This window comes from Colobus angolensis, unplaced genomic scaffold, assembly GCF_000951035.1.
Source record: "Colobus angolensis palliatus isolate OR3802 unplaced genomic scaffold, Cang.pa_1.0 Scaffold10, whole genome shotgun sequence".
Classification (NCBI taxonomy): Eukaryota; Metazoa; Chordata; class Mammalia; order Primates; family Cercopithecidae; genus Colobus; species Colobus angolensis.
The window spans coordinates 20,089,110-20,111,147 of record NW_012110919.1 but is presented as its reverse complement, the minus strand read 5'-3'; the positions used below and the strand labels follow the sequence as shown (position 1 = coordinate 20,111,147).

At 47.4% G+C, this 22,038-nt stretch overlaps 1 protein-coding gene across 2 annotated transcripts in view; it reads left to right on the top strand.

Moving 5' to 3' along the window:
• Positions 1–22,038, top strand: part of SSH1 (slingshot protein phosphatase 1) — a 70,182-nt gene that overhangs the window by 16,668 nt on the left and 31,476 nt on the right. The window contains exons 1-4 of one of the 2 annotated variants that reach the window (XM_011935913.1): positions 8,217–8,498; positions 12,371–12,474; positions 17,722–17,786; positions 18,908–19,029. In XM_011935913.1, coding sequence (XP_011791303.1) covers positions 8,356–8,498; positions 12,371–12,474; positions 17,722–17,786; positions 18,908–19,029 — 434 coding nt within the window. In that variant the 5' untranslated portion in view covers positions 8,217–8,355. Of the gene's footprint in view, positions 1–8,216; positions 8,499–12,370; positions 12,475–17,721; positions 17,787–18,907; positions 19,030–22,038 lie in introns of those variants that run through there. The other variant, XM_011935922.1, reaches the window with a different exon arrangement.

The window sequence follows — 22,038 nt, the reverse complement described above, 5'->3', positions numbered from 1 at the left end:
ATATTTCAGTCCTTGCCTGTGAGCAGTCTCTGTCTCCCTTGCAACCCCTTCCTACACGGATGCCCTTTGCACCCTGCCTGCCAACAGACACCCCAGCTTGGGATCCCACACCCCCTTCCCAACTCAGAAGCCTGCCCTGCCCTTCCCCGCCTAATGGTTTTAGGTCTGAATTGTTGGGAAGAGAAGTGGACTTTTTTTGACACTGTTTTCCAGAGGTGTCAGTTCAGCGGAAAGCCAGTGCCTAACAGCAGAGGTTTCAGAGTTACACTCCTGCTTTCCTCTTCCTGCTTCCCTACTCCTTGATCTCATGAACTTGGGCAAGTGACTTAACCTTCCCGAGCCTCAGTTTTTTGTTGTTTTTTTTTTAAGACAGAGTCTCACTCTGTTGCAGTGCTGTGGCACAATCTTGGCTCACTGCAACCTCCGCCTCCCGGGTTCGAGCGATTCTTGTGCCTCAGCCTCCCAAGTAGCTGGGATTACAGGAGCACGACACCACGCTCGGCTAATTGAGCCTCAATTTCCGTATGTATAAAACACTGAGAGATGGACACTGAGGAGTAAATGAGTTAACATACCTGATGTGCTTAGCATAGCACTCAACGAAGGTGTTATTGGTGTTACATTTATTGATGTCCGCTGTTCTCTGGGCACTGAGAGGAGTCCTGAGACAGAGAAGTCATAGCCCTAGCTCTCCAGACGCTCAAGGTGATGTGGGGAAACTTAGCTGCTCTTGTGTTGTTTGAAGCACTCAGTTGTCAGGAATACCTGACCTGACCTCCCCGTGGCTTTAACTCGCGTGTGGCACTGATGCCATGAGTCTTATTTGCCAGGTTCAACCTGTGTGTGGGGAGTGCCCAGTGTGCCCAGGGTGCAGAGATGACCAGGGTGAGTTACTCTTGGAATACTGACTTCAGAGAGGAGCACAGCTTGGCCAGTGTATCTGCCAGCACTTACTTTCAGTCTACTGTATGTGAAGCACAGAGGGAGATTTAAGAAGCATGTGCATCCTGGCCCTTGCATCCCATTGTGAAGTTAAAATATACTGGCAGGAAGATGGCGTCACCACTAGTTAGTAAATAAGTGGGTCAGGGAACACGATTTGGAAATCAGGGAACTTGAGTTCCTATCACTAAGGATGGTCTTTCCCTCAGTATCCAAGAGGATTGGTTCCAGGATCACCCCCTTTGCCGAGGATAACAAAATCCAGGCATGCTTAAGCACCCGCAGAACCCTCTAATTCAAAGAATTCAGCATCCCTTGAATACTGTATTTTCTATCTGCAGTTGGTTGAATCCACCAATGAGAAACCCCTGCGGATACAGAGGACCGACTGTATGTGACCTTGAGCAAGTGACTTAACCCCAAGCCTCAGTGCCCTCACCTGCACAGTAAGAGGAGGTGCTAGAAGATGTTGAAAGGGAGGAGCTATAGCTTGCAGTGAGGGCCACAAGAGAAAGCTTCCTGGAGAAGGCATGAACACTGGAAGACAGGCATGATGTGGAGAGGCAGACGGGAGGAAGGAGACCATGAGCTGAGAACCACAGTAGGCTTTATGGGGACAGTGCTATAGCTGGGGATAGAACAGAGAATGTGTAGCATGGAGAACAGGAGAAACAGTGTAAGAGGTAATACAAGGAGGGTTCTTTTAAAGTATTGTTTTCTAACTATATTCTCAGCCCCTAAGGCCAGGGCATAGCAGATGAATGAAATTTAGGTTAATGACATATAATGGCTAATTGTGGCAGCCGTAGACAGTTAGCACAGAAGTTTGGACTCTAATCAGTAGATGATGTCACATGGCCGAAAGTTCTGGGGCGGGGAAAGAATGTCATGAGAGCAGTGGTTAGGGGCTGCGTAGGGTGGGCGAGAGGCCGGGGGGCCCTTGTCCTGATTCTTCTCACCGGGCCAAAAGCTTCCGGAGCTCTGCTTTCCTATACCACAGTTGATAGCCTCATGTGGCTAATTAAACTTAAATTTAAATTAATTAAAATGAAATAAAATGACAAACCCAGTTTCTTGGTCACACTTACTGCATCTTAACTGTTCAGTCGACACATCTGGCCAGTGGCTCCCATACTAGACAGCATGGGTAGAGAACACACACGAATGTTCTCCTCAACAGCCCTGGCCTTCAGGGACATTCAGAGTATGCAGCACAGAGCCGGGTGCCCCGTGGGGCTGCTTGGATGTCACCTGGCTCACGGGGGTGAGGAGGGCAGAACTGGGGTGGTGCCTGAGAGACCTGGAAGGAGGGGCCTCTGACAAAGTTAGGACTTGGTGACAAATGACTGTGGCATGGGGCTGCATACCAAAGACAGGGCTGAGAACCTGGGACAGTCAGGATAATCTCTTCTCGGAATTTTTGAGCTGTCTCAGAAACATTTCCTTCATGTGCCTGTTATTTCTGGCGTGCTCGGCTGTCTTTGCTGCCATAGCATTTCCCGCACAGTGCAGCCTTTATACCTTCTGCCCTCATGAAGGGGCTTAGATCCTGGTGGAGCAGATGATGCTTGGAGGAAGATGCATTAGCTCTAGCTTCCGTGGGGCCTGCGGGCTCTTGGGGTCATGAGGGAACTATCTTAAGATTTGCTAAACCAAGCCAAGACACATCACTTGCTGTCTGTCTTAGGGAAAAAAAAAAAGAAAGCTTGCTTTTGCGAGCTTGCTGGTCGGTTCAGCTGCTTGCCACTACCCGTTGGTTTGAAGGAGAGTTGGGTAGCTGGCTCAGAGAATGTCTCTTACTGTCTGAAATACTTTTGGACATTCTTTCTCTCTGAGAGAAGCCTACGCCTTCTAGCCAAACAATACATGTTCCAGCAGCAAAGATATTTGTAATGAGCCCTGCCAGCATTCCTTGTCTGTGACCCCTTTCCCTAAGTATAACACCCTGCAGAGCTGGAATTTTTCTATGCTCAGCATTATGTGTTTAGGGGGGTACAATTTGGGAACTCCGGTTGACAGGTGTGTCCCTAAAGTTACTTGTTTTCTTAGGCTCTGAAGAGTGACGTTTGGAATGAGGCCCTGCCATGTTGCACTGCAAAGTGCACAGTGAAGAACGAGACCTTGGCCCAACTTGGGGTCTTTGTGACTTTTAAACACGAGTTCCAAATGAGGGAAGAACCTGTGGGAGAACCATGGAAATAATTTTCCATCCCACTTGCAGTCTTTAGCTGATCTCTCTTCAAATGGTGAATTTTCGATCTCCTTTACATCTTTATCAACTTCACTTTGCTAGGCCTGGGGTTCTGAATCCATCCAGAGCCTCACTGAGAGTGGTTTTGAGGTCAGTTGATCAGCTTTCCACGTTGCCGCTATTGCTGCAGGTCAGATGGTCCTGCTCTCTGACCTATGGATTCTTCAGGAAGAGCACCGAACTTTCTCAGCCCCATTCTGCCTCTTGTTAGCCAAATGATGACAGACAAGTCATTTATCTTCTCCCAGTCTTGGTGGTTTCATTTTTCTTTTCTTTTTTTTTGTGGAGGGGGGAATGGGGTCTCCCTCTGTCACCCAGGCTGCGATCTTGGCTCACTGCAACCTCTGCCTCCCGGGCTCTAGTGATTTTCCCACCTCAGCCTCCCAAATACCTGCGACTGTAGGTGCACGCTGCCACACCCAGCTATTTTTTGTAGAGACAGGGTTTTGTCATGTTGCCCAGGCTGGGATTGTTTCACCAGAGGTATGGGATTGTAAAAATTAAGTGGAAAAATGTAGGGACAAACTGTCTGTAAACTAGAAAGCTATTATTTACTTATTTAAAACAATATGTATTGATTGTATTAGTATACCAGGCATTCAGGTGCTGAGAATTTGTGATGTTGACAGTGCGATGGCTCAACCACAAGCACGAGGTTTGTTTCTTAGGTTTGCACATTCTGAAACTTGAATTTGTGAGTTCACTCAGTGATGATCAAGTTCTGAGAAACCAATTTACGCTAACCAAACTTATAAGGAACTGATGTACAAAGCAGAATTTATAAATTGAGGTTTATGAACCCATAGAGGGGCCTTTTAAGACAGAGGCCAAATCCTCCTGGGTTCACAATAAGGTACATGTGGCATAATCATCTTACTCTTCTGCCCCTTACGCCCCTCTGTTTACTGATCCTTCAGGGCCTCACGGGCCTCATTTCTTCCAGAGAGGCCTCCCTGAACCCCTGTGTGTACGTGCATCTGCAGCCCCCAGTGCATCCTTCCACCATGGAACTTGCTGCCTTATATCGAAGTTACTGTCCTGTGCCTGTCTGGCCCTCTAGTGTCACTCCAGACTGGATGTGGAGTGGGCGGAAACCGGGTGTTTCACTTCTAAATTCCCAGGCCTTAGCACTGACCGGACACAACAGACACTTAGTAAATACTTGTTGATCAAAAAGGAATTAACAGAGCCTCCCTTTTGGAATGCTCGTTGGCACCCATCTTTCTGTGCTGACAACATTACATTAGTTCCTTTTTCTCCTAGAATTACCATCAAGTTGTCTGGACAATTGACAGTCCCCTCAGTAATCACCATGCAGAGTGGGTCACCGTTGAGGGTTAGTTCTATCCAGGGAAAAGCGATTCCATTTGTCTCAGCGTGTCCCATCAATCTGGGACCCTTTACAGGGCCTCTTCTTCAGGCTCATATTCTCTACTTTTTTTTGAGATACAGCATCAGAAATCCTAAATTTGTACTATTTAAGTAATTCCCTGTTTCCTTAGGCATAAATTAGTGTAATAATGCCTGTCTGGTCTTCCACACGATTTTGTGAAGATCACATGAGTTGACGTTCACCAGAACGCTTTGTCCACAGCAGAATTTGTCAAAGGTCTGATCTGAGGCTTGGCTCAGTGGCTCATGGCTGTCACTCCAGCACTTTGGAAGGCCAAGGCGGAACAATCGCTTGACCTCAGGAGTTGGAGACGAGCCTGGGCAACATAGCGAGACCCCATGTCTGTTTCACAAAACACAGGTCTGATCTGTTTGTGTTATCACTGTCATTTCGTATTGTCATGATGCAGCGTCTCCCTTAGAGGGCAAGAACATTCAGGTCTCTGAAAGTGTGTAGTAGAAGACTAGCGTCTCTTTTACTGCTTCCAAAGAGAGTATTATTTTGTTTCTGACCCTAGCACAACCTCCCTTTATTGCACCTAATCATGTCACCCACCTTCTGAGAGCACCATGCCTTTTTGTTGATGTTACCTTTTACCAGCAGAAAACATTGATGTGTGCCTATGTGAGAGGCACCTTTATGAAACTCATGGAGAGGCCTGTTTTCTCTGTGTCTTCTGATGTTATTTGTTTGTGTGTGTGTGTGTGTGTGTGTGTGTTTGTTTTTGAGATAGTCTCACTCTGTCACCCAGGCTGGAGTGCAGTGGAAACTCCAGGATCACAATCTGCGCTCAGTGCAGCCTCGACCTCCGGGGTACGAGTGATTCTCATGCCTCAGCTTCCCAAGAAGCTGGGACTACAGGCACGCACCACCATGCCTGGCTAATTTTTGTATTTTTAGTAGAGACCGAGTTTCACCATGTTTTCCAGGCTGGTCTTGAACTGACCTCAAGTGATCCACTCACCTTGGCCTCCCAAAGTGCCAGGATTACAGGCATGAGCCACCATGCCTGGCCATGATGTTATTTGATTCTGAGGTTTTTAAAGCTTGGCTGTGCATCAAAAGCACCCCCTGGAACTTTTTGGAGACAAGGTTTGTCTCCCAGTCTTGAGTGCAGTGGCGTGGTCACAGCTCGCTGTAGCCTTGACCTCACCAGGCTTAAGTGATTCTCTCACCTCAGCCTCCTGAGCAGCTGGGACTACAGGCACACACCACCACACCTAGCTAATTTTATTTTTATTTTTTGTAGAGACGGGATCTTGTTATGTTGCCCAGGTTAATCTTCAACTCCAGGGCTCAACTGATTCTCCCATTTCGACCTCTCAAAGTGCTGTGAGCCACCATGCCCAGCTCCCTGGAACTTTTAAAAACTGGATGCCCAGGACTCATCACAGCCCTTCCGAATTAGACTCTGCTGAGGCTGGACCTGGGCATGAATGTGTTTTAGAAGTTTGATAGGTTGTTTCAGTGAATGACCAGAGTTGGAATTCGGGGGCATTTGGGTGATATTCTATACTGTGATGTTTCTATACCTACTATTTTTGTTCTTCAAGAAATGTTGTTTCTATGCAGCAGGGCAGACACCCAGATCACTAGTACATATACCCATTCCTTAAAGAGGATGGCTATCTTTGCCCTTATCAGTGCTTGGGGTGGCTTGGCAGTGCTCCACGCTCTGCAAATGTTTGGCTGTTTGAAGGAACAGAACCCTGTAAGGGAATTCCAGGGGTTAATTCCAGGGGTTAATCAGATTATATATGGTAGAATGTAAATTGGAACCCAGAAATATGAATTCCCAGACCATTGTTTTTACCTTTGTTGCCCCTCGCCCAAGACAATGTCTCACTTTATCACCCAGGCTGGAGTACAGTGGTGTGATCTCGACTCACTGCAACCTCCGCCTCCCGGATTCAAGTGATTCTCTGCCTCAGCCTCCTGAGTAGCTGGGATTACAGGCATGCACCACCACACCTGGCTAATTTTTGTATTTTTAGTAGAGACAGGGTTTCGCCATGTTGACCATGCTGGTCTCGAACTCCTGACCTCAAATGATCCGCTCATCTCAGCCTCCCCAAAGTGCTAGGATTACAGGCATGCACCACCACCGCCGCCTCCCCCCACCCGCCCCCAGTTTTTACTTTTCTTAAACCTTGAAGTGCAGCAGTCACCATGGGCGTTGTCCATGCTATCCCTGGAGATTCTATTTTGGAATCATTGATGGGCTTCCTTCATTTGTCATATGGAGAAAATACCTTACCCTGCAGAACTGCCAGAGTTCGATGACGTGGCATAGCTAAGTACCTCCTACAGCCTTGGCCACGTGGGAGATGCTCGGTAAACAATAGTCCTGTTGATGAGAAACCTACCTTCAAAGCGACTTCTTGGTCAGCGTGGCTGTGTGGTTTACAGAACTCCCAAGCCTCTCTGCAGTGCAGATGGGCCGAAGGATGTGTCCTGTCCCCCAGCTGTGATGGCGGTGGTGGGTAGGATAAGGCTGTGGGTCCCTGCCCTTCTGATTTCTACTTGGGGAGGTGGAAGAACCCCAGCACAGTCTTGTCTTCCTGAAGTTCTATTTGCTTGAATGGTTCCTTCTCTCTCTTTCCCACGCATGATGCATTCACATGCTGGGAAGAAGGACGGGAGATATGATCCACATTCTGACTTCTCTGAGTGCTTTAGTGGCTTTGCCGTTAGGCACCTGGGCAGGCGGGAGCGGAGGTGACCGCGGCATAATGGCTCTGATTTTCACCCTGGATGAGAACAGCATTCCAGGGGTTAAGCAGGTGGGTGTGGGGCAGATAGATGTGAGTCCAGCCCCATCTTGTAGAGATATGTGCTCCTAGGCAAGCTAGGGTTTTCTTACCTGCAAAACCAGAATCATGGTAATGTGTGTTTCATTTAATCCATAGGGAGGATCGCTTGGTCACTTGTGAGCTGAGGAAAGAGAAGCCCATACTCAGTGCTACTTCCTTCAGGAATTGTTCCGGAAGTCACCAGTTAAATGCTCCCTAGCCAAGCCCCTTTCTTGTAAACCCTAGCCAAGCCCCTTTCTTAGGGTACTTACTCCATTCCCTCCTGCATCATGGTTATTCACATCCTGAATTTATTTCTCTTGCTGAAAGAAGCGCTAAAAACACAGCTCTTGGTTGACTTGTGCCTGGAGGGTTTGGGATCACGCCTCCACCCTTTAGGACCTTTGCAGCCTGACCTGCCCTGGGCTACATGTGTATCCCAGCGCTCCTCATAGGTGTACATGTGGTCCCCTCTACCTGGCGTGTCCCCTCAGGTAGCTGTTAGCATGACTGAAGAATTTTCAGGATGTAACAGTGCTTTGAGTACACAGAATAACTGACTGCGGCAGCTGCCCACGTCACCGTTGGGTGAATGGATGCTGATTTGAAAGAAAGAGTCATCCTTCAGAATGTTGATTTGAATCGGAAGGGGGTCTTGTTGCTTGGGGTTGGTTCCTTGGGGGCCAGCTGTTTGCCCTCACAATGTCGAATGCACACCCTGGCGCTTGTTTCTCCGGCCTACAGAAAAGCCCGTAGGAGTACAGTGATTAGAGGAACCTCAGCTGTTTTGCTGAATGGCCCTCTTTCATCAGGATGTGCTGGGACAAGGGCCTTTTTCAGCCAAAATATCAGAGGAAGACAAGAGTTCCACAAGAGCCATTTGCTCTTCGGTAGGACTCCGAGGAGGAGTCGGCTCCCCAGCCCTTGTGGAAGCACTCGGCAGCCTCCCCGCTTTTCCTGATCTCCGTAGGGAGCAGATGGCCGGAGCTCCGAGGGCAGTTGTAGGGGGCGTTAGAGATGTGAGCACTGCAGCCACAAACCTCTTTTATTTTACTGACTTCTGCATCTTCCTTCAGCCAACCCACTACTTCTGCTGTCCAGAGGTTTCCAGCTCAAATTAGTACGTATGACCACCCTGATTTCTGTTTTCCTGCCATGGCTTAGTTTCTGGATGACACTGGCTGTTTATATTCTGGGGGCCTGGGGTTTTTTGAGGAGCATTGATTGAGGTTTTTGTCTGTCTTTGTCTGCTTTGGAGAAACTTTAATCTTATGAAGCTTCCAGAATGGCAGTAATCAGTGTCCGAGAACAGATCTGTGTGGTGGAGATAAAAGCGTTCTGGTTGGCGGGTAGAGAGGGCAGTGGCTTTTTTTTATCCCTCATACAGCGGTGGAGGAGAACATTTCCGTTTTGTCTGTCTGCGTCTGACCTTTTGTAACTTTGGTCACTCCTTTTAGGACACTCAGATCTTCTGTGAGAAGGGTTGATTTCTGCGTGGCTGGGATGGATGGCTTGTGGGTTTGGGCTTCCTGGCCCTGGGCACCTGGTAAAGTTGAGCATGCCATCACCAATGTGGATTTCTTCATGGACTTCCCCAGTGGGGCACTTTGAGAGTCTGATGAATCAGGAGCCTGTGCCTCTCGGCGTCAGAAGCTGTGGCCGTCAGATATAGTATTCAGATCAGCCGCGCAGAGGGCGCGTGAGGCTCTGGGCCCAGAGTGAGCTCAGAAGAGAAGCCGGGAAGCCGGGTCACAGAGACTTTCTGCATCTTGTTTTCCTAAATCCTGTGACTGACCACGCTCTGCGGCCTCCCACCCCACCCCCCGCCCCAAGAGTCATGTCGCGTGGTTTCCTCTGGCTGTATCCCCTTACTGTATTTGCAGGACGCAGGGTGATCTCACAGCCTCAGGATAAGGCGCTGCTGCTTGGGCTTCCCTGCAGCTTCCAGTCTTGCTTTTTACAGTAAACGCCCGTTACTTGTTTGTCGTGGGGGAACAGAGGCAGAGTGTTCCAGGGCCCCAGTCAATGCTGTCCCGACTTCATGGGTAGAGCAGGAGGCCCTGATTCTTATCAGTGTAGGAACATGGAGGAGGAACAGCTGGCCTTGTAAGTGATCAGAGTGAAACCAGCCTAGTCTGTTGGATTGTTCCTTTTTTTCCAGAGGAAATACAAGGGAAACCAAGGGGAACTTTTGCCTGTGGTTTCCAAGGCAAAGGTCATCGTTAATGGTTGGCTGTTTCCAGCGTGCTTGGGTTTCTGGTCAGTGTGAATTTTTTTTTTTTTTTTTTTATCTTATGAACAAAAGCAGTTGATGTTGTTTCGAAAAGATTTTCCCAGCTGCTTCGATGAACTGACGGTTGTTTTAGGTTTCATGAGTTTGGAACCTGTCGCATAGCTCTTTCAGATTTTGACGAGAATAAATAGTAAGTGATCTGTGTCTAAGAACAGTTCTGAAAACATACTGAGCTGTGAGATTCTAAGGAAGGAGAGAGTGACAAGCTTTGCGGGTGGAAAGGGTTAGGTGATTCTGCAGCCTGTGAAATGAGATTGTCCAGATGGATGCTAAGGAGCTTTTTGCTTCCTGTGAGTGAGGGTGAGACAGCAAAGAAAGGCTACTTCTCGTTTCTTTCATTATTTATAATCCTGGGCTCGTCAACACTTGAACCTTGCAGCACAAATATACGACTGTGAGAGGGTGGAAAGGATGACTCGGCAGTGCGTCTGCAGTAGCGGACGAAATACTGTCAGATGTCAAGTGTTGGTGTCACAAGATACCGAAAGCCAATTGCCTGGAATTCAAAGGACTGAACAAGAAGGCAGAAAGAACTAAGTTTTCTTATTTAATATTTGAGCAGTCACTATTTTTAGCATGAGCATTTAGCCAGAAAAACTAACAAATTTTATTGTGGACTCATATCATAGGACATAACCGTCTTCCTGATTTCAGGAGCTGCTGATTGGAAATGCTAGTTCATGTGGCATTTTCTTGGCACCCAGAGTCATACTCCAGACTTTGCTGAGTTTTTTATTCCAGAATTCAAACGTTTAACTACTAACATTAGATGTCTGGGGCAAAGGTGATCTTGCTTTCTTATATTACAGAAAACATCTTCGTCTTTCTGTCAGGAATTGATTTACTTAATTTCAAGGTTCTCTTTAATTAGAAGACTGCCTTTTTGTAGGGATTTTTCCTTCAAATCATGTATATGTTCATTGGTTGCTCAAGAGAGAAGTTTTTATAGTTGCCTACAATTTGAACTGTGACCTCCTTTTACAAAATTATTAAGATTAGAATGTTCCTTTTAAATTACATAGTATGTGTTTTATATTATTTTGAGAATCAAACAAAAATAGATGTTTTTAAAGGTTAATATATGTTTAATGTAGAACATTTGGAAAATAGTAAATAGAAGATAATCTATTCCTCCTCCTCCCCCACCTCCTGCAAAGACGATGTTAATAATTTTGGTGTATTTTATGCATAATTTTGAGAGTTGATGGTATTTTTGAACAGTTGATAGTAATTCATAGCTGAGACATTCTTTTTTTATGTCTTATTTTTTGCAAAAGCCAGCCTTGGCAGCCAAGTCATCAAAGTGAAATTAAAAATAAAAACTTTTGATGTACGACAGGGTCTCACAACGTTGCCCAGGCTGGTCTCGAACTCCTGGGCTCCAATGATCCTCCCACCTCAGCCTCCCAAATAAAAATTTTTTAATTGTAATTTTTAAAGTTATAGGTTAGATATGTGTTATTGCTAGCTAAAATAACAAAGACCAAAGATTCATTCTGCTGAGAAATTCATTGGGCCAACTTGAGGTTTTCCACAAGCATAGTGGACAGGGCAGCCTTGACTAAGTTAAATCACAAGTCAGTAGCCACCCTCCTTTTTTTTTTTTGACGTGGTCTCACTCTGTGGCTCAGGCTGGAGTGCAGTGGTGCAATCTTGGCTCACAACAACCTCCACCTCCGGGACTCAAGCAAGCGATTCTTGTGCCTCAGCCTTCTGAGTAGCTGGGATTACAGGTATGCGCCACCATGCCTGGCTCATTTTTGCATTTTTAGTAGAGACTGGGTTTTACCATGTTGGCCAGACTGGTCTCGAACACCTGACCTCAAGTGATCCACCTGCCTTGGCCTCCCGAAGTGCTGGGATTACAGGCTTGGGCCACCCTGCCTGTCCCTACTTTTCTTAAAATGCAAACAACTAGTGAAAGTGTAATTTCATCTTGTATTTCATAAAGGGAAGTCACCAAGAAACAATGGAGTTGTGAAAAGCCAGAGAGTTAGAAGCAGAGATCAACAGCAAGAGCATGAGAATTCACAAAGTAGACCGCCCTCTCCTAATCAGGGAATTGTTCTCTATTCTTAGAAAATGTTATGGCCGGGCGCGGTCACACCTGTAATCCCAGCACTCTGGGAGGCCAAAGCAGGCAGATCGCTTGAGGTCAGGAGTTTGAGACCAGCCTGGCCAACATGGTGAAACCTTGTCTCTACTAATAATACAAGAATTGACTGGGCATGGTGGCACATACCTGTAATCTCAGCTGCTGGGGAGGCTGAGACATGAGAATCGCTTGAACCCAGGAGGCAGAGGTTGCAGTGAGTTGAGATCACACCACTGCACTCCAGCCTGGATGACAGAGTGAAACTGTCTCAAAAAAAAAAAAAGAGGAAGAAGAAGAAAGAAGAAAATGTTATATTACAGTGAGATCCCTGTCCAGTATTCTGCAGAAAGGGGCCCTGGAACCTACGGAGAACTTTGGGTGTTGTCACAGAAGCATTGTTTTGTCACGAAAATTCTCCAGCTCTAAGCTTTTAGCAAAAGCAAGGTTTGAGAAGAGTACTACGTGGAATTATAAAAGCAGTTTCATCCTATTTGCAATTTACATGCCATTTGTCCATGCTAAAGCTTTTTCCCCTGCAGTAATTCTTTGTCCATTTTCCTGTCTGAATTCCAGTCTAACTGTGCTTTGGTCTTATCCTTCCCAGCTTAAGCGAGAGCTTTTTCATGGTGAAAGGCGCAGCCCTCTTCTTACAACAGGGAAGCAGCCCTCAAGGCCAGCGGAGTCTTCAGCACCCCCACAAGCATGCAGGTGAGGGCTCTAAGTTGATACTCTTAACATTGGAGCTGCTTTTCTGGACAGCAGAGGAAACTTCCATTGTGATATTGCTGAGTTTGCAGGCCTTAGAAATAGTGGAGAACACAGGTTTGCAATGACCAGTGCAGGCAGAGGCTCAGATGCTCTTTCTTGAGCACGCCACGCACATTTTCCAACCTTTTATGTCATGTCTGTCTGCGTCAGGAGTAAGGTCATCTGCATCCTGCTGGGATGCAAAGATTTCCTCTCTGTAGTTTATCAGTTAACTGCAGGCTGTAAGTGACTTTTTAACAAATGCGCCAAAATGAATTATAACCAGATGTCGTCCACTTGAAAATAACCATCTGTAGTGCTGTATACCTAATCTTGGGATGGATTTCTCCAAGCATTTAAAAAACACTCATTTGGAGGATTTCTTGAAGGGCCTTTGGCTCCAACTCTGAGATAGACACTGTAGTAGGAAGTCTTGATTCTGTAATCGTTTGTTTTTAGGAAGTGGACAGAAGTAATAGAGTGAGGATCAAACTGAGTTTAAATAAGAAATGCTTACTAAGTAATAAGACTGGTTTTCTTAGGAGACTTGACTCAGAACTGAAGGCAGTTAGAAAGAGGAATTCAAGAAATGCAGGCCGGGCACGGTGGCTCATGCCTGTAATCCCAGCACTTTGGGAGGCCAAGGCAGGCGGATCACGAGGTCAGGAGATCAAGACCATCCTGGCTAACACAGTGAAACCCTGTCTCTAATAAAAATACAAAAAAATTAGCCGGGTGCGGTGGTGGGCACCTGTAGTCCCAGCTACTCAGGAGACTGAGACAGGAGAATGGCGTGGACCTGGGAGGCGGAGCTTGCAGTGAACCGAGATTGTGCCACTGCACTCCAGCCTGGGTGACAGAGCGAGACTCCGTCTCAAAAAAAAAGAAAAAAAGAAACGCTTGCATGGTCCTGCATGGTGTCTCACACCTGTAATCCCAGTGCTTTGGGAGGCTGAAGTGGGAGGATCGCTTGAGCCCAGGAGTTTGAGGCTGCAATGAGCTAGGATCACGCCACTGCCCTCCAGCCTGGGTGACAGAGAGAGGCTCTGTTTCTTAAAAACAATAACAACAAAAAACACTTATGGCCAGGCACGGTGGCTCTCGCCTGTAATTCCAGCACTTTGGGAGGCAAAGGTGAGCAGATCTCACTTGAGCCAAGGAGTTCAGACCAGCCTGAACAACACAGTGAAACCCTATCTCTGCAAAAAAATACAAAAATTAGCTGGGCATGGTGGCGCGTGCCTGTAATCCCAGCAAGGTGGGGAGCTAAGGTGGGAGGACTGCTTGAGCCCAGGAGGTCGAGGCTGACGCGTCACCACACCCAGCTAGTTTTTTGTGGGTCTGTGTGTAGATGAGGTCTCACTGTGTTGCTCAGTGAGCCATGATTGCGCCACTGCACTCCAGCCTGGGTGACAAAAAAAAGACCCTATCTCAAAAAGAAAGAAAGAAAAAAATGCTTGCATGTAGGTGAATCTTTGTCGTAGATGGCCAGCATCTCGGCATTTCTTGGGGAGGCAGTGCGTGATTGCATGTCTGTGAGCTGAGAAGGCCTTTACCTTTCAGAGCAGCAGCAGGTGAAACCAACCCATCACTGTGGCCAGTTTTCTTGTTATCTGTGATCGTTGTGTTCGTTTAACCTCAAGTCATTCAGCTTCATTTTAGATCTGAGTGCTCAGGTTAGAATTCTGCACCATACAATTTATAGCAAACACCAAGGCTCAGTCAGTATTTTCACATACTGATGTTGATAATATTTAGGTCTGTTTTAAGCAAAGAAAATAACTGTCCTGTATAAGTAGGCAGTGTGGTTTGTGGGAATAGTATTTGTTTTGAAACCAGGCAGACCTGTGTTCCAATCCTAGTTCTCCAACTTACTAAGCTGTCATAGGTCAACTTCTAAGCCTCAGTTTCCTAGTCTTTACAATGGGCATCAAATACTGGTACCTCAGACAATATGGAAATTTAGAGTTATGCGTGTAACATACCTGCCTTTAGTAGGCGCTGTATATATATATGGGTAACTCTCATTGTTATTATGATGACTTCTAGTACGATACAGCTATGAGCAGACCCTTCATTCTTTTTTTTTTTTTTTAATTATATGAAAAGTTTTTTTAGAGACGGATCTCATTACCTTACCCAGGCTGGTGTGTAGTGGCCTGACCATAGTTCACTGCAGCCTGAACCTCCTGGGCTCAAGTGATCTTCCAGCCTCAGCTTCCTGAGTAGCTGGGACCATGGATGCGCATCACCACACCCAGCTAGTTTTGTGTGTGTGTGTGTGTGTGTGTGTGTGAGTGTGTGAGGTCTCACTATGTTGCTCAGGCTGGTCTCCAACTCCTTGCCTCAAGCCATCCCCCCACCTCAGCCTCTCAAAGCATTGGGATTATAGGTTTGAGGCTCCATACTCAGCCAGATTCTTCATTCTTGAATTTGCTAATTATTCTGCCCTCTGAGAAATGTGGCTGTTGTTCATGTTTTAACTGTAACACATACAACAAAGCAAATGCTCAAGCTCTAGTCACTAAGTGTCATATACATCCTTCCTATAATCCAAAGACTAGAAGGGTAGGATGCAAGCCACCGGCTGGCTGACTCTTATGCCCTGAGGTCTGGAGTGGACGATGAGGTCAGAAGGCAGAGGGGCCACCAGCTGTCCACAGTTGGTCTGTAAATGACCTTGGGACAGGCACAGACTAGACTTACATTAGTTCCTTTTTTTCCCTAGATTACCATTACCATCAAGTCTCATGAATGTACCAGAGTCCCCCCAGTAACCACCGTGCAGAGCTGAGTACAATTGAGGGTTAATTCTGTCCGTGGAAAAGTAGTTCAGTTTGTTTCAGCCAGTCCGGTCAATTTGAGACCCTTTCTAGGGCTTGTATTCTCTGATTTTTTTGTGTGTGGATATCAGACTGGGGTTTGGATTTCTGTCTGTCAGCAATTCCATATCTCAGCAAACAATCCCACTGAAAGAAGTTTATCTGTGTGGAAAATGTCCCTTTCATTTAGGCATTTATCAGACAGGGGTTTGTTTTTGCTTTCCCCAGCGCAGTTCTGTGACTCGGGTGGATGGGGGGGTGCCAGGCAGGTGAAGAACCTCTCATGGTCGCTGTGTTGCGTTGGTGACATGATGGGTGGAGGAAGGGGGTGGGGAGCTCTATGGCTTTTTTTAATGTGAACCCTTATCTCCAAATCACTCATCATAGGAAGCAGGGCCAACATAGGGTGTTACACACTGTGGAATTGTATAACTGGAGAGGACAGATAAGAGGGGCATGGTTCTTTTCTTTTTTAAGTTTTATTTATTGTGGAAAGAATGCTTAATTGGGCCGGGTTTGGTAGCTCATGCCTATAATCCCAGCACTTTGGGAGGCTGAAGTGGGAGGATCATTTGAGCCCGGGAGTTTGAGACCAGCCTGGGCAACATGGCAAAACCCTATCTCTATTGGAAAAAAAAAAAAAACGCTTAACATGAGATCTACCCTCCTGACTAGAGGCACAAATTTCTAATGACCCAGTTCCTCTCTGAGGCAGGAAGTGCAATTTGGACATCATCTGTCATTGTCCCTTAAAATGAAAAAGATGCTTTTGCAAAAGGAACATAGTGTTTTCTTTTGGAGCATTTGAGTGTGTAAGCATTACTGATCCTTTTAGGGTTATAATTGTGATGTATAGGGTAATTTTTTTTTTCCTTTGTAGAGACAGGGTCTCATCATGTTGCCCAGGGTGGTCTCACACTCCTGGGCTCCAGCGATCCTCCTGCCTTGGCCTCCCAGGTAGCTGGGACCAACTACTGATGTGAACGAACCAGAAAGCCCAGCTGATTTTTTACTTTTCTGTAAAGATGGGGTCTTGCCATGTTGCCCAGGCTGATCTTGAATGCCTGGCCTCAAGTCCAGCCTTGGCCTCCCAAAGCACTGGGATTACAGGTGTGAGCCACCACACCAGGCTGATATTAGCATCTTTATAGATGAACCTTTCTTCAGAAAGAAATCCTTTCAGATATAAAGAAAAATGTATAAGCTAGAGAAAAAAGCAACCTTGGAGTCACATCTGCTACTTTAATTAATTATGCACCTCCCTTACAATTTTCCCCTCTGTGAAAGTGTGCCCTTCTGACAGGGTCTCCTGCTTCGCGCGAGACTCATGGCCAGTAAGAGACTTTCCTCACTGCACTCCAGGGACACCTCCTGAACCCTGGGGCAGCTCAGAGAAGTTCAGAAGCCACCCCTGGATTACTGCCTGTTTTACATAGTGAAGAAAAAAGAGTACATAATTTTTAGCAAGAAAAGAGAAAATGACAGGTTGTTGTCTATTCAAATTATTTCTCTGGGCAACCAGCATACAGCTGCTGTCTGTAGAGTCACTTAAACATTTCCCCTCCTGGTTATGGGAATAATATCTGCCTCCAGTGGAAAATGCAGAAATTTGAAATGGGGCCCAGGGTGGGGTAGTTCATGCCTATAATCCCAGCACTTTGGGAGGCTGAGGCGTGCAGATCACTTGAGGTCAGGAGTTCAAGACCAGCCTGGCCGACATGGTGAAACCCTGTCTCTACTATAAATACAAAAATTAGCTGGGTATGGTGATGGGCGCCTGTAATCCCAGCTACTTGGGAGGCTGAGGCAGAAGAATTGCTTGAATCCAGGAGGCAGAGGTTGCAGTGAGCCAAGATTGCACCACGGCACTCCAGCCTGGGCGACAGTGAAAGACTCTGTCTCAAAAATAAATAAATAAATAAAAAAAAGGAAGAAGAAGTTGTTTGAAGAGGAAACATGATGCTCTGTCCTTTTTCTCTAATGATGAACTCCTAGCAAATGCCTTACTTCCAGCCACAGCTGTCATTTCTAGGCACCCCAACCTGCCGAGTAACATTGCCTTGGATGAAATAACAGTTTTCTCTAGGCTCTCCTGTATTTTCCACATTTTGTATTTGGAAACCTATATTGTATGTATTTCAGGAAATAAGAACAACTTTTAACAACATGACAGTAAGTTCCATGTCACCCATCTGCATCACACAGTATTCAGAGTGGTGTAAGAGAAATAGAGACTTGAAGTTTTTGTGGTGATTCTCCTGTGGTATAGGTAGACAAATTTTAACTTCTCAATCTTTTTCCAGGCCCTCAAAATCAGCCTTTCAGAGGTTTGTTTCCTAGAAAGTAGGTAGGAGACCTTTTAAACCTTTCTTTATTGCTCCACCAGGTGACCTGCCTCAGCATCTTCAGGTGATGATCAACCTTCTGCGTTGTGAAGACAGAATCAAGCTGGTAAGAAGCGGTGAGAATGTCAAATTAAAATTTTTTTTTTTTTTTTTTTTTTAGTTTTTGTGAGATGAGAGTCTTGCTCTGTTGCCCAGGCTGGAGTGCAGTGGCATGATCCTAGCTCACTACAGCCTCAAACTCCTGGGTTCAAGCAATCCTCCCACCTCCTCCTCCTGGGTAGCTGGGACTACAAGTGTGTACCACCCTGCCTAATTTTTTAAAAAATTTTGTGGATGTGGGGTCTTGCTATTTTGCCAGGCTGGTCTTGAACTCCTGGCCTCAAACGATTCTCCTGTCTCCGCCTCCCAGAGTCCTTGGGTTACAGGTGTAAACCACCGTGCCCAGCCAGCACGTTTTAATTTTTAATTGTGAAACTTGGTGGGGAACCATTCATGAATGATAGGGGGAAAAGCTTTTACATTACAACAAATTCTCCTCAAATTGTTCACTAAAGCCAAAGCCAGGTTGACTCCTTAGTACCCCAGAGAGGCCGGAGGAGGGATGAAACAGGTCTCCACGGCAGTTAAATAAGCTAAATAAGAACTAACTTTGGATTTCATGTGTTCGCTGATTTCTTGCATTTTGGGTGTCTCCTCTGAGCCAGGTAGCGTCCCTGGTGCTACAGAGAGAAACGAGGCCTGGTTCCTGCTGTCAAGAACTTCCTCTTTGTGTGTTTTTTTTGTTGTTGTTGTTGTTGTTTTTGTTGTTGTTTGAGACGGAATCTCACTCTTGTCGCCCTGGCTGGAGTGTGGTGGTATGATCTTAGCTCACTGCAACCTCCGCCTCCCAGGTTCAAGAGATTCTCGTGCCTCAGTCTCCTGAGTAGCAGGGATTACAGGCTCACGCCATCACGCCTAGCTAATGTTTGTATTTTTAGTAGAGATGGGGTTTTGCCATGTTGGCCAGGCTGGTCTCGAACTCCTGACCTCAAGTGATCTGCCTACCTTTACCTCCCAAAGTGCTGGGATTACAGGCCTGAGCCACCGGGCCCAGCCAAGAATTTTCTCTTCATTTTTAACTCCCGGAGGGAAAGGTAGAACACTGAAAGTGTTGACCTTGCGTTGGAGATGGGAGGGAGGCACCACCTCCAAAGGCAGGCCAGTGAGAGCATGTCTGCCCTGTTCCAGGCTGTGCGCCTGGAGAGCGCCTGGGCGGACCGGGTCCGGTACATGGTAGTGGTGTACAGCAGCGGGCGCCAGGACACCGAGGAGAATATCTTGCTGGGAGTGGACTTTTCCAGTAAGGAAAGGTGAGTCTGATGAGCTAGGTGTTCCCTTCTGTGTGGGAGGCAAAAGTTGCTGCTAGAAAAAGGTTTCCATGGTCCCATATCCATGTGGGAGAGGGCTGTGTCCTGATGGAGAGCCTGGGGAGTCGACACTGGGAACACTAGGGTGTGCCATTTCAGCTCTGTGTGCCAGGCACCGTGCCAGCTCCAGGCGGTGCTCTCGGAGCTCAGAGTCGATTGAGAGGACAAAGTTATGCTGTGCTTAGAGAGGTTTCACGCCAGCTGCTATAGAGTGGGGCACCTTAGCCAGGAATGCTTCCTGAAGGAGGTGACAACAACGCCAAACCCAGAAGGCCAAGCCAGAGTCCGCCAAGGGAAGCAGGAGACCCTCCCAGGCAGAGGGGCCCGTGGAGAAGTATGGAGATTGATGGGTCTCCTCTCAGACACCTTACCCCATAGTGATACGCCACAGGTTCCCAAGTGGAGTGGGAACTCCACCTTCATGGCAGATCCTAGTCAGAAGCTTGAAGAGTAGCTTGTAATTTCCCACTAACTAGAGGCCAAGTAAGTTAGAGCATTGACCCCATGATGTGTGTGAAATGAGGGTGGGATCCCTCCCCTGACATCTCAGATAAATGAATGCTGGTGAGATCATTGCAAAACCTGAATTTGTTCAAACTAGATTAGACTCCCTTTATTCATCATTCATTCATCGACTCATTCGTTAAGCATATGATTTCTTTGCATTCTCCTGTGTATGAGGCAGTGGGCTAGGCCCAGGTAAACAAAGAAGCAACAGCACAGTTCCTGGCCTCAGAGGGCTTCTAAGTGAGCTTGGAAGACAGTCACAACCAGGTAGGAGGGAGAGAGTGACCCAGAGGTGCTGGGGTTTTGTGAGACCACAGGAGGGGGCGGCTATTGAGAGCACCTGGCAGGACCTTTCTGGCAGGAGTGAAGCCTAAGCCGAATCTTAACGGGCAAGTGGGCAGTCAGGCGAGCTCTAGGGTGGAGGCAGAGCCGCGAGGTGCATTTGAAGAGCATTTCAGGCAGAATCAACGGCAGAAACCAGTCAGGGAGGCTGTGAGTGTCATGGTAGCAGTACAGTCTTGTCTTGTTCCTGTGAGAGCTTCTGTAAGTCACATGCTAGCAACTGAGACTTGGATGCTTTTTAGAAGGAAATGAATAAAAAAGGGAGGACATTTCTTTTATGACATGCCCCCCACCCCCGCAGTACACAATAAATAGCACTATAAGAAAGTTTCCTGTGACACATGTAGGAGATGGAGTTGGGGCTGGCATCTGTGGCCTTGACCTGGTTGGGAACCTGGGGCTAGAAGAACCTGTAGCATAGGAGGTGTTAGGATGTGAGCGCTAAAGAACCACTTGGAGACTGGAGGGCGTGGTCCATTAGGACAGGGTGCCACCAGGCAGATGCTCTCAGAAATGCCCAGAGCCCCATCTATTTGGCCATTATCTGTATGGTTGTGAGGCATAGCGGTGTTCAGTGTTTGACCATCTTGCAGTTGTAATTGTTCTTCCAATGACTATCCAGCTTTTCGGAATCTTTCTGAGGCAGGGACTTTCCTCACAAGTGTGGCCTGTTCCAATAATGCTTTCTGATCCTGAACGGAAATCGGCCTCTTGTGGCCTGCGCCCATTGTCTTGATCCGAACCATGGGAGCGGTGTGGAAGCCCAGTCCTCCTGACTGTAGAGTACAGCACACCTACAAAATGCCTCCGTGGACATCTCATTTAGCCCCTTCATCCCCCTGGGGTGGGTAGTCCTACCTCAGGTTTTACACATGACAGAAGCTCACGAGGCTGCAGTGATTACCCCAGGGTCATCCCAGTAAGTGGCCGGCCTGGGACTTGGGGGCAGGGCTTTTCCTGTAGACCTGCTGAATGAATAGATCCCACGCATTCTTTCCCAGCGGGCTGCAGCTCTCTTCCTATACACCGCCTTGCTCATTCATTCACTTCTAGGTCTATCATGTATGGATTTATTAGCTCTTTCTCTGTGCCGGGTGCCCCACCAGGTGCTGGGGCCACATCAGGGAGCATGGCAGACACACCTGCAGTCTCACAGAGCTCACAGGCCAGCAGTCGTGGGCATGCCTTAGATGCACACACGTGCACTCCCACTCCACTGCTGTCTGGCTGGAGGAGACAGGCCCACGTGCTCATCCACACCGCCCCCACGGTGCTCTTCCCTCCCACCCTCTCCTCCCTTTGCCTCCCCTCGGCACCCAACTTCCCTCTCCCTGGGGTCCCTCTCCTGTGGTCCCTCTCCCTGTGGTTCTCTTGCCTCCATTGCATGCTCCTCCCTCAGGTTCAAGTGTCTGCGCCCCCTGAGCAGGAGCCACAGCCCACCTGTGGGCACCGACCCCAAGGCCAGGGCAGGTCTCTGAGGTTGGAGAGGGCAGTCGAGAGGCCACCCAAGGTGAGCAGGGGCCTGACAGGAACCAGAACTAAGCAGTCCTTCCTGTCGCTGGGCCTGATGCAGCTGTCTTCCGTGCCCGGGGAATCCCGGGGGCTGGGAACTGGGCCTTCTCCTGCAGCTCCCACATTGCCTGGGCACCAGGCTGTTGTCTTCCTTCCTGGCTTGAAAACAAAGTCCAGGTCCCCACCAGAAGTGTTCGACCTGCTGAGGGAGCAATATACTTGTTTTTTCTAAATTCCTTCCTTGGGATTTTGTTTTTTGATTCCCCCTGCCAAAAAAAAGAAAAAGGAAAAAAAAAGAGATGAGCATTGCCTCCAAAGGGGATCTTCATAAGAGTCCAAGTGCTGTCCAAAAGGCAGCATTGGAATGACGGCTGCTGCACAGGCTCACACACCCTCACTCAGCGTTTTTGTTTATGATTTTGTTTTTGTTTTTAAGACAGAGTCTCACCCCATCACCCAGGCTGGAGTGCAGTGGTGCAATCTGGGCTCACTGCAACCTCTGCCTCCCGAGTTCAAGCGATTCTCCTGCCTCAGCCTCCTGAGTAGCTGGGATTACAGGCATGCGCCACCATGCCTGGATAATTTTTGTAT